The sequence below is a fragment of the Manacus vitellinus genome, unplaced genomic scaffold (genome assembly GCF_001715985.3).
Source record: "Manacus vitellinus isolate BGI_N305 unplaced genomic scaffold, ASM171598v3 scaffold_3_pilon, whole genome shotgun sequence".
Classification (NCBI taxonomy): Eukaryota; Metazoa; Chordata; class Aves; order Passeriformes; family Pipridae; genus Manacus; species Manacus vitellinus.
In genome coordinates this window covers 25,349,951-25,362,577 of record NW_021940535.1, presented here as the reverse complement: position 1 = coordinate 25,362,577, position 12,627 = coordinate 25,349,951, and the positions used below count along the sequence as shown (strand labels likewise).

Here is a 12,627-nt window from a genome sequence, read left to right as displayed (position 1 = left end):
TATGGTTCTTTCTGTCCCAATACTCCAACATATAGGAATTATTTGCTTTCTATTTTTTTTCTGTCACTTCTGAGGATAACCAAGGTCAAACTAATTGATATACTGTATGAGATCCATGACTTCTGAAGAACTGTTGACTACCTACATCTGAACTGAATGAGAAGTTTCTGAGTGCCCAGATTTTTACTGATTCAGACTTTGAATGGTGCTGTCTTGGTTTGGGCCAAGGCTGCCACCATGGTGACCTTAAAGGAGGACTGAGATCTGTTTGCTGCAAGCAGAGGCCATTTCACTGGATGCAGCCACTGGCTGGCCTGGACACCCCCTGGGTGCATTCAGCTACAAACTGCACTGGGAAGGTAGGAAGCCAAGGAGGGTGGTAGAGAAGACAAGAGGCAGGATCTGAAGTTACTCTGTTCCCATCTTGCTACAGGGGTCTAGACAGGGCTGAGGAGTAGGGCTTTCAACAGGAGCCATGGGATGAGACAAGGCCACAGAGTAGGTGTAAGAAAGACCTTTCAGAAGTAGGAGATAAAGGAATTACAGGTCTGGAAGGCAGCAGGTCTTGTTTTCATCCTACTAGGGCAAAACTTTCTGCAGTGCATGTGTGTATTTTTCCCCCTCAGGAAATTGGGTAATTTTCAGAAAACAACGTGGAAATTAGCAAAGAGACCACCAGAAATGCTTTCGTAGGAAAAACTTTTTAAGATTAGTAGTACTGGAAGTCTTTTGGGAGAGGAGGGCAGGATGGGCAAAACATGAATTACTTTTAACAGTTAATAGACACTAGCACACACTTCATACTTCAGCAGAATGCAGCAGAGGCACAACAACAGAGGGCTATAAACCTGGCCACAAATATATGAGAGATCATGAGTAGTAATCCTATTATTAAGAAATGCAGAATTTGCTATTCCTAGGAGAAAAATGTTTTTTACCACAATGAAATAAAGCCAAAGCATAAACCCTTAAGAGAGGTGTGCATATGCCCATACACACTAAGGATTATGCTACAGACATACGAATCTTGGGATTTACTTAGCTGTGATTAAACTAAATATTAACATACCAAATTACATTAAAAAACAGACTGTCAAGAGGCAAGAAAAGTTTTTGAGTGAACCCCACATTTTTTTTTCATAAAAGCTTGAAGGAGCATTAATCCATAGACAATTCACCTATGCTTTATTGTCCAACATGGACCATCTAATAATACAGCAGAATGCACTTATAGGGCATCAGTTCTCATAGTCAGTAGAAACACGGAAATAGCTCTCATTAAAATCCTTAGAATTAACAAAATGTTAAACACCAAAATGTACAAATCAGACATCTACATGAAAGGAGTAGTCTCACAAACCCAAATTCATTCCAACTCCTGCTAAACAATAGCCTTACAGTAATACTAGGAGAACAACAAATATTTACCTCTCATGCTTCTAAAAGGCTCATCTTCTCTTTAGATAAAGATTCTAAAAATCCTCTTCAAAATAATTACCAAGGGCCTGGGCTGATTTCTGGGGAAGAGGATGAATGGCCCTCCACTAGCTCCAGCAGAGGCCCTAATTGCCTGATTCTACTAATAAACTAATCTCAGGCACCTGGAACTAGCAGGCTCCATGCCAGGCAGACACGGCTCGGGTTACATAAGAAATGCTCCAAATATATTCACACAAATCACTAGCCCTGCAGATGTGCAAATACTGCTTTTGTCATATTGCTGGAGAGATAGACATGTGTTTGCAGGGCTGTAGCACATAAAACTTGAAGATGAGTTCACTGTATTGCTTTAATCCCTTCCAGAGGCCAGGTGGGCATTTGGGGAGCCAGACAAGTGTGTTGATTATCCACATTACTCATTGCATTAATCCATACAACCTTTGTCTGTGTGATACAGAGTATCTGTAATGCTCACAGCATAAATATGTAGGTGGCTGGAAAAAATATATGCATTTCATAAGTGCCTGTTGTCTGTAAAATGAAACCTAATCAGGAAGTTAGCGTAAAACTTTGACTAAAATCTAAACAAGTCTAAACTTTGCTGATGCATAGGGTTTTTAAAATTACAGTTAAAGGATCTGGAAGTCACCAAAGAACATAAGCCTCAGTGTAAGCTTGGAGAGACAAACTACTGTACTTTTAACAAATTTTAAAAGATTTTCACAGGCAAATAATTTTCTGCGACCTCAGAAATTAAAGCAGGTGTCATACAACTTTCCATCGAACCCTCCACAAATTTCTTCTTCCCTGAGCTGATTAGGTTGATAAACATGTGTTAAATACTCAGGATGCATCTGGTTTCATTTGAGGAGGGGAGAATGATATAAACAAAACACAGTTTAACCGGAAAACAGGAGAGCAAGAACAGGCTGTCTTCCTGGTCTCTGACAAGTTGTTGAAATAGACAGCTGTCTGGTTTAGGTGGTGTTCACACAGACTGATAAGCATTAAAAAAAATTACCTTGATTTGCTCATATGCATGAAAAATAGTGTTTCTATTGCCTACATAGACACAAACATTTTAGAAGCACAGATAGGAACATCTTCCCAAGTTATCCATGTTTTGTGGTGTTCCAGACATTTTTTTATTCTTCAAGACACCATACAAAAAAAATCACTTAAATTGACTTCTTTAGATCAGAGACCTGGAAAGATTATATTTTAGATATCAAATGAATGGCAAACTTACAGCTTCACTGAAACAAAAATTGGGCGGGTGTCATACAAGTGAAGTTCAGGTCTGAAAGTGAAAGAGGGGCAGACAAGGCCCCTCGGGCCTTGTCAGCAAGCCTCAGGGTCAGTCAGCACCGAGAAAAGTCCAAACAGAAACACTTGTGCACAGCATCAGTCCCCCCTCAATGATATCTGAATTTCCAAGATTTCTTTAAGAAGTATACTTAACTAATACTGTTTAATGAAGAAAGCCAGAATCCAGTGATACACCCTTACTAGTTTGAAGAGCATTCCAAAAGGGAACAACCCCTTTTGTCTTCTGTACTCTAGTAATTATCAGACAAGTGAACTCAATGAATTATCGACAGTTAGTGTGAACACTGAAAGACAGTATCAAAAATCCCCTTGCTCAAAGATACCAGCTATACACAGGTACCAGCTATTTAATTAACACAGTGAAGGCAACCTATGAGGTTGAGGAGAGCAGCAGAAATTACAGTATTCTGCTGATTTCCTTTATGGTAGTAATGTTCTGTGTGATGAATGGCTTCTGCAGGTAGGAGTTCGACTTCTTCCAAACTGCTCAAACAACAGTTTAAAAGAGTAAGCAGGAGACTGTGAATACAGAAGCATCAGACAGACAGTGCTGCTCTCACCACTTAATCCTAGGATACAGGGAGTAATCATGCCACAGATAGCAAAATGCCTCCTGTGCTTCCTTCATTGACCACTAAAGAAAGCACTGAGGAAAATGAATGCTAAATTCTCACAAAGGAATGTATTTGCTTCTGTTCTCCACAGGGGAAATATTCAACACAATAGCGTCATTGCATTCTTCACTTCTCTCCAATCACAGGTACTCCCAGCAAAGGTTACAAAAGATATGTATGCCTACGAGGACAAAAGAGATACCTCCTGGAATATTTAACAGTATATACATTAAAAAAGCAACAGGGAAAGCTGAGGATTGTATTTAAAGAAAGGGAAATGATTCAATGACTCCAAAACAAGATAATTATTGTAAAACCTCTTTTTGCTTACTCATATTTTCTTTCTTTATTTAGTCACTTATGTCAAGGTCCCAGGTGATTTACCCTTCCCATGACCTTATGTCTTTTCACTGAAGTGGTGACCCCAGATTTTAATGTGGGTTTTGAGGCTGCCTTTTAAGGCATTTGTTCTCATTTCAGTTGCTGTTGATGAGCACTTGTTTGCATAAAGGACTCATTACATGCAGGGTAGACATTCTCACATCCCAGGAGCTGTCGATTTATTTTGCAGCGCACGAGGGGCTGGGGTACTCCTGGGTACTCCCACCCGCCTTCCCACACAGCCTGAACTCAGCTTCACCTCTCTGAGCAGCCAGCAATCCCTCCTTGGCCAGGCCAGGCCTCCGAGCTGCTGTCCAAAGCAACAACATACAGCACTGCTAACTGTTACTGAGATTAAAAAACAAAACAAAACAAAGATAGAGACACATATATATACATATATATATACATATACATACATATATATACATATATATATATATGCCTGTTTTTATGTATACTGAGCCCAGGTGAGGATAAACAGAGCCCGCAGTTGTAAGACACAAGCGTGAATTTCAGCTGAATTCATATTAAATAGTTTGGAAATCTCTCTCATTCACTTTCTGTTGCGGGTCTAGGACTATAAGCACAAAAAGAGAAAAGCAGAAAGAAAAGGGCTTGGAAAGCAATCCTACTCTGTGGAGTGAGTGAATGCCAAGGTTTCTACTGGCTTCAGCAGGGTTTCAGCCTTTGTCATGTCGGCAAAAGTGATTATCTGTTGACAAATAAAACAGAGGAGAAAATCTTCCTTTCTGCTCTGTCACAGCCTTTTCACACCTGCCTGTCTTCCCTGAAGAGTTTTGCACTGCCTACAGCCAGCAGCAGTTATGACAAAAAAAGATGGCTCCTAAGTGGAATCTCATGTAACAACACCGGAATGTCTAAATGATTTGTGAAAACTTAGATGCAAATTGTTCCTACTTTCCCGGGAGCTCTGGGAACTGAGTCCTCTATAGAAGCTTGATTCGCAGTTGCTCCTTTGGTACTGAGTAGTAAGAGCACCACTTTTCACTTTCAGTGCTGTGGGAAAATCTAAAATTTGTTTCTGTAGGATCCTGAAATGCATATTCTAACATCATATTATGTATTCAATATATTAGAAAATCTCTGTCTTTTACAAGCCTTTGCATGTTAAACCATCTTTTCTGTGAGGGGGAACTGACAGGTTGCCTGCCATCAGCTACTCTCCAGCAAGATCAGCAACCCACGTTGTCAGTGTGAAAACATCTGTTGAATGGATTTATTGACTGGGGCTTAGGTGCGAGTTGGAGGGTGGGTGTCCACACTGTTTATTACAACCCTGACCTAATGAACTTAATTTGTTGACATGTTTCCTTCAGTGTCTCACTTGATCCCGTCTCACATTTCTTTCTACTGTGCTGTTTTCTTGGAAACAGGAGTTCCTGGCACATCGGCATGTCCACCAGTTGCAAATCTACCAGGCTCAGATGGCTACAGTTGGCATGGCAGGATTAGATAAACATCAACCGGTGTCCGGGACCCCATCTTCCCCCACTGATTCCACATTACCTCACCCAGACACGGACCAGCCCAGCCAGCATGTCTACACGACTGGTAGGATTCCCTAAAGACTGCTTTTAATAGGCAGGGCAAATGCATTTGTTCATGTGGGATCAACAGACTTAAATGCCTCAAATACCTCCTGCAGCAATGCGTTCAGTTTTAGCCGTACTGCTCCTCTGTTTTATGATGCTATACTGGCACCAACTCAACCAGTGCAGCTGATAAATCACAGGGTTAATATTCACACAGTCATAAATTATTATCATTGACTGGCTCTGGCAACATAGCAACAGGTGCATTTTTGGTGCCTTTAAGTCATTTGTAGCTTTTCTTTCATTTCCCTATTCTCTAGTTCTTTTCTCGGTGTTCTCGTTTCCTGTGTAAAGAGACCACCAATAAGTTGAAGAAAGACCACCAGTAAGGAGGAAAACTGTGATATAATTCTAAATGTCTTCATTTGACAAGTCAGTCTCTGCTGCAAGGTCACTCTCTCTACAGAAATAGCAAAGCTGTAGGGATGACTAGGTGATGTTGGATACAACTTCTGCATCTTTCAATGGTTGAGTGGAGGCTACAGAGGCAGGTTTTATGGTCAGGACCTGGGCATTCCAGTCACTCAGGGAGAACCTCTTGGGCTGTCCAAAGCAAAGTGATTGGAACCCCAAAAATCTTCAGTCAAAGGAAAAAAAGATGACCACAGAAACCTCATTTCTTATTATGGGTAATCTAACTTTCCATGAAGGTCCATCTTTTTGAAAGCCTGAATGTCAGTATAACATTAGAGCATGGTTAGTAGTTAAGATTCACTTTGTGCATAAAAAAAGGGGAAATAAATACTTGGAGTTACTGTTTGTGAATGTTTATGCCAGAAGTATTAATTCCTTCACATCAGCTGTCGGAACTTGCCATGCCCTGAAAGTTTACAACTTTTCAGGCCATGACCATGGATTGATGTAGGATAGAGTCCTTAACTGGCAATGTATATGACTGTGTGAGACACTATGCCCTCCCATCTTTCCAATTAGAATGTGAACTTGGAAAGTAAAAGTTTGTTTTTACTTGTTGGGTAATGAACAGAAAGGAACATACTAATTCACTTTCCATGAGTTTCTGCAAAAAGAACAACTGCGTATAGACAGGATTATTAAACCAGGACACTGTTTTTCTAGTTGTGGTTCATAGAGTCCCCAAAACATTGTAAACTCATTTTAAGAGATTCACAGAGCACACCAAAAGTGAGCTCCCTGTGTGTAGGCTTCACTGTTCCATTCAAAAATCTGCAGTTTCACTGAAAAAGTTGAATGAAGTTACAAATGTAAAGGCTGCTGTTTCAGTCTGATTTCTAAGGTTTACTGACATGTTCCTTTATAATCCTCAGTAATGGGACTTGGGTCAAGGGGATTATGTAGATATGTGGACTTATGGCATCAGTGGAACTATTCAAGACAGAAAATGTGAAGCTGAGATGGAAGAATAAGAGAAGGAATGAAATTACGTAGGACAAACACTGAATGGAGATGGTGGAAATTGGACATCCCTGGCTTGTAATCTGACACAACGAAACCTGACAGGGTCAGCAATGGAAATACAGACACTGCAACTGCAGAGTCAGGGTGTATTAAGATTAGGCAGAGAGTCTAATCTTATCCTTTCAGTAAAACATTGCTACATGAACAACACCAGAAAGAGAGAAGAGAGAAAAAAACCCCTATCTTATTCCAACAGAGATTCTCAGTCCTTCACTGAATTCCTTTCACCAAATCTGAAACATCTTTATCTTGAAGCCTTGTTTTTCTTTTATTGAATTTTTTTTCACCCACCATTGCTCTTTCAAGATAATCATCTCTGCTCATTACTGAAAAGTACCCCCCTCCTATTTTCACCTGCCCTACAACTTTATGCTTCTGCTTCTCCACTTCTGCTCTGTACCCTCATTTATTTCATATTCTCTAGATAGTGGCTGAAGACAGTGCAATGCTGTAGCTGCTTCCAAGCTGTATCTACGCTAACAGCCAGTACCCCCTGGCTGATGGACCAGCTCCAACAGAGCACATACCTCTACAATTAAACCTTTTGTTTCTGCTTGAAGAAATCTCTTTCCCTGACACGTGTCTGAGCTTACAGACTTATAAATATAAAAGCCTTATCATTGCAGTTTCTGAGTACACTGAAAATAGAGCTATTTTCTAGGTTATGAGATTCACACCTTTGGAGTGACAATGAACAGAGACTTTCCAACATTAACAGTTCTAATACAGTTTCTGTAAATAAATAGATCAACCTGTGTATTATTAACATATGGTATGTTATGGTATAGAATGGCTTTTTTTGTGCATAGTATTTTGTGGATCTGGATAGTGCTCTAGCATTTATTCATTCATCAGTGGAAAGAAATAAACCCAGACCCAGTTTTTCTCCATTCTTATACAGCCTTTCCAAAATCCTTTAGGATACAAGTCCTGAGCAACCTGGTCTGATCACAGTGCTGACCTGCTCTGAGCAGAACTACAGACCTCTGGAGGTCCCTGCCAACCTGAGCTATCCTGTGGTTCTGTGATTTTCTCCCTTAAGAGAGCACAAAATGCAACCAGCAACTGTCCACAGCAGTTGCAACACTAGCATTTTTAAAAGCATGGAAGAAAGGAATGGGTGGGTGAAAAGGGAGAAAATTCTAGTACACCGTAAAGTGAGGTCGAATTCAGACTCCAAAAATTAATGTAAAAATAGGTAGCAGGAAAACGGTTGTGGCAGATTATTACGGGGGCATCAAAATGAGCCTATATTGTTGTGAGTCATGAGAGAAAATGCTTTTAGCCAAATACCTGAAGGGAATTAGAATGATGATTGTTGTGAGAGAGTTAAGCTATACTACACAATATATGCACAAAATAATGAGTTAAAGATGGAAAAAAAGATAAAGTATACTTAATTTTCATTTAGACAGTTCACAGAATATTTGATATTATTTAGTTCAGATTTTTCTTTGGAATAATTTATTAGATATTCTTCCCTTGGGTTTTCTTATTGGTACTGTTGTTCTCCAGGGCAATTAATCTTCTTCAAAGCATGCTGTTAGCCAATGATTTTTAGATCTCTTGCTCTCCCCTCTGTTTAAAATATTATTAAAAGAAGCTGACCCAAATAAAGTATTTTGGAAATGAATGAGTGCTAGGGAGTCCCCACAAGGAAAACCTTGGTTTTTACTGACTGAATGCAAATTCAGTTACTTTTGTCCAGTGTCCCCTATCATTATATGGTTCAGTGGTGGCACCATTCCCATCTGTCATCAGGGCCACATTCTGACCTCAGTAATATTGGTGTAAATCCAGAATAAATCCACCAGTCTCAGTGGAGCTGCTCAGATTTACACAAGGAATCTGAGAGCAGAATCTGGCTACAGGCATTTGTTCTGGAGAGACAGAATAACCATATTTTATTAATATTTCACAGCAGTCTGCAATTGAAAACAGTTGCCTCCCTCCCTTCTTTTTCTTTTTTTCTTTTTTTTTTTTTTTTTTTTTTTTTTTTTTTTTTTTTTTTTTTGTGGGGTGGGGAGATTATTGGCTGAATTCTGTCAGGGAAATCCTATAGGCTATTTTTAGCAGTCAACTCTACTGCAGCATTCTGGTATTGCATCAAGCACATGTGCTGTATGACCAGCAGCCACACATCTGAATCACTTGCACATCCTAAACCAATTTAAATGCTTGCAAATAAATGAAAACATATATTTTAGTCTTTTCATAAGTCAATTAATCCTTCTAAAAAAAAATTTTACACTCGGTGCAAATATCTCAGTAATTAAGTTTGGAGCAGATGCTTCTGCCATGTAATACTGACCTGACCTGATTAAACTGATTTTTGATTCAGACAAAATAACTCATGTACAATAAAATTACATTTTTAGTTATATTCTATTTTGGGAAAAATACTTATGCACTAAGACGGGGATGTTTATATTTATGTCAACCAGAGGAGGCATCCTGAATATACAGTTTCAGTGTTTCACCTCAAAATTGGTTGCAACCCTGCTATAGGTAATCAAAAAGTGTCATTATTACACTCAATTCTGTGTAACAATAACATAGTAATATATACATATTTTATCTGGACTATTCAAATAATTAAAATTAAAAAATGTATTTAAAGAGTGGCAGGTAGGAGATACTTTCAACTTTCAGCTAATTTTGTTACCGTTTAACGAGTGTTTCCATTCAAATCCATTTGCTATAACTGCCCACTCTGACTAAAATCTTCTGAAAGTTCTGATGCATGTACATTTAGCATCTGAACATCTTCTCTGTTAGTCAGAGGGATGGGAGGAAATGTTTTCTAATCTACTGGTATGATGACCACTGCCAAACTACAACATGGGTAGACAACAGACTGTAGAAGTTAAAACTTTGAGTGCCAAGAAAAGGAAAGCGAGGTATGTGAACATGCACTTATTTGCGTGCATACTTCCAAACAACTTACAAAACCTCATGATAGAGCAGCAAAGAACTGCAGAGAAAGGAAATTATTAACTACTTTGACAGTGCCAGCAGATATTTTAAGCTGCATTAGTTTATTAGCTCCAGATTTTCACTGGTTGTCCTTTTTTTTTCTTTAAAAGAAAACAAAACAAGAAAGTAAACAAGAATTTATTGCTAATGAGCTATCATGTTTACTAGATAATAATTTAGCATAAACTTAGTAATGCTGCACTTAGATATTATGTTTGCATTCTCCTTATGCTAAACATAATTGTTGTATTATCATCTTGGCTTAAATAGCAAGATCCCAAAGGATCAGTTCTGAAGTGCATGAGCTAAGAAATATGGCAGCATAAATATTTCTCGAGCTGCATAATTTCTGGCCGGCTTCTAACTGAATTATCTCAGAACCTTAACTTTGAATTGCCCACAATGTATACAGACTCTTATTCAGTAGAGCTTTTGAAGACTTTATTGATGTTCAATATCCATTCAAGAACTATGCTAAATAAAGGTCGTATTGGGCATGTTGTTGAATCTGGACTTTAATTTTGTGTTTTCTTCACTGGCTGACTTTTCAGCAGCAGGCTAACACAATTTTCCCAGAACTGTGTTGGCATCCCCAGTAGTGGTGGCACATAAGAAAGAGGTTTTGAATGCCAAATATTGCAGCTTGCAGAAATTGTTAATTTAAGTCCCTTTCAACTGTGAGGGGAAGAAAAATCCAAATGTTTCCCAAATGAAAATGGTCCACAGGGGTAAGGAAAATAATTGTTGTTCCAGACATTTTTAAGGGAAATGCAAGCAACAAGTAAATAAAGAAAATAACTTTTCAGTGTTTCAGACTTGGTTTGAAAGCCTTGAAAATTGAATTTAGCTTGAGCCTCTTCACTAAAATTTCTCTTTGGCTCCCAATACGCAGCTACAGAGCAATGTGATACTGATAGCTGTTTTGTATAAAGCTGTTCTGTCCTTGAATAAATGACCATAGAAAATTCAAAAGGTACCTTGCATTGCAGTCAAACAACAGGATTTGGTCCAAATTGAGTAGTGGGTGGAACTTTTCATTTAATGAAAAAGGACTCTGGCTGCCACTGTTTCAACTCTCTGAAACTTTCATTTGATATGCTTTGAGATCTGGAATTAATATGGTATTAGTTAAGCAGTACAAATGCAGAGTGGCATTGCCATTTCAAAATTTATTTTAAAATTTTAAAAGGTTTTACTGAATTATTTTCCTTACACTGCTATAAATATATAACATTTTCTTGTTATATATAGGTTAACAGATTCAACTAAGCTTACCCACTAGAGAAAAAGAAAACAAGTGATTCAGTAATAAGACTGATTTTTTCCTAGCCATAAAAGCTTTAACGAGACACTACTCCATTTCCTTTCTCCTTTACACTTAATTGTATTTATTAATATAATTTCTTGAGAATTAATTTTTGCCTTATTGGAATCACAAGATATTCCTTGTAAATCAAAATTCAGAGTCTCACAAAGGAAAGAGGAATTTGGGTCCAGAGAAGGGCAACAAAGAGAGTAAGTCATATGAGGAGTGGCTGAGGGAGCTGAGGTTGTTTAGCCTAGAGAAAAGGAGGCTCAGGGGAGACTTTATTGCTCTCTACAACTACCTGAAAGGAGGGTGGAGCCAGGTGGGGGTCAGTCTCTTCTCCCAGGAAACCAGCGACATGACAAGAGGAAATGTTGTCAAGCTATGCTAGGAGACAGTCAAGTTGGACATCAGGAAGAATTTCTTCACAGTAAGAGTTGTCAGGCATTGGAACAGGCTGCCCAGGGAGGTGGTGGAGTCACCAACTCTGAAGGTCTTCAGCAAATGACTGGACATAGCACTTAGTGCCATGGTCTAGTTGACAAGGTGAAGATCGGTCAAAGGTTGGACTTGATGATCCTGGAGGTCTTTTCCAGCCTAAACAACTTTGTGATTCTTTGATTTTCACCTTGTTCTAATTGTCAAATAAAATCCAGTTTTGCTACAGTATGCATGACAGGGAAGGGTATAATTTGCATTTTTTTCACTTATTATTTCTTATTCTGCTATCTTTGTGCTGAAGGTGTTGTGTATGACAGTCTGATGCTGAAGCACCAGTGTATGTGTGGGAACTATGCTAATCACCCTGAACATGCTGGAAGAATCCAAAGCATCTGGTCAAGGCTGCAAGAAACTGGGTTGCTAAACAAGTGCGAGGTAATTAAGAGTTAAGACCAGATACCTGACTTGTTAAAGTAAATGTCAAATTTATTAAATGCTAAATGTGTCTTACTTCTGTAATAAGAGAGTAATTTGTCTTAGGAATTAGTTGGTCTTAACTGACAATATTAAATTAATGCATTAAAGGAAAGCACACTTCCCAAATCAGAAAATAAAGAATTTACACAGAGTCATTTATCCAGACATGATTATTCCTCACCTTTAGAAGGTAGACAAGCAGTAGTCAAACAGCAGTTGCAGTCCTTCAAATAACACAGTTCTTAACTTTTCAAACAGCTAAGGATTTTACTTCTGTAGCACAGAACATTGTTTTTTAACATAGTTTGTATCACTCCATAAGTCTAATTTCAGACTTTAAAGTCTGTTTTCACAGCATTTTCATTTGCCTGGTATATAACAAGTCCCATGTGAAACCCCAAGACATTCAAGCACAATCTTCTAGGCAATATCAGAGCAAATGTGTAATTTTCTTCTGCTTTGATTTACCTCAAAAATTGCATATTAAAACATGCTTAAATCAAATATGGGCTGTTATGTTCATATATGATTTGGGTTAGTTAAAAATAACTTTTTCCTACCATTCCCTGCTTCCTGTGAGTTGTGCAGCACTGTCAACTTTCTGCAGAAG

General features: G+C 38.5%; 1 protein-coding gene across 9 annotated transcripts in view; it reads left to right on the top strand.

The window, feature by feature from the left end:
- HDAC9 (histone deacetylase 9) overlaps window positions 1-12,627 on the top strand; it is a 423,755-nt gene that overhangs the window by 273,805 nt on the left and 137,323 nt on the right. For all 9 annotated transcript variants that reach the window (XM_029961711.1, XM_018075494.2, XM_018075493.2 and 6 more), the window contains 2 exons: window positions 5,162-5,339; window positions 11,842-11,975. In XM_029961711.1, coding sequence (XP_029817571.1) covers window positions 5,162-5,339; window positions 11,842-11,975 — 312 coding nt within the window. The remainder of the gene's footprint in view (window positions 1-5,161; window positions 5,340-11,841; window positions 11,976-12,627) is intronic.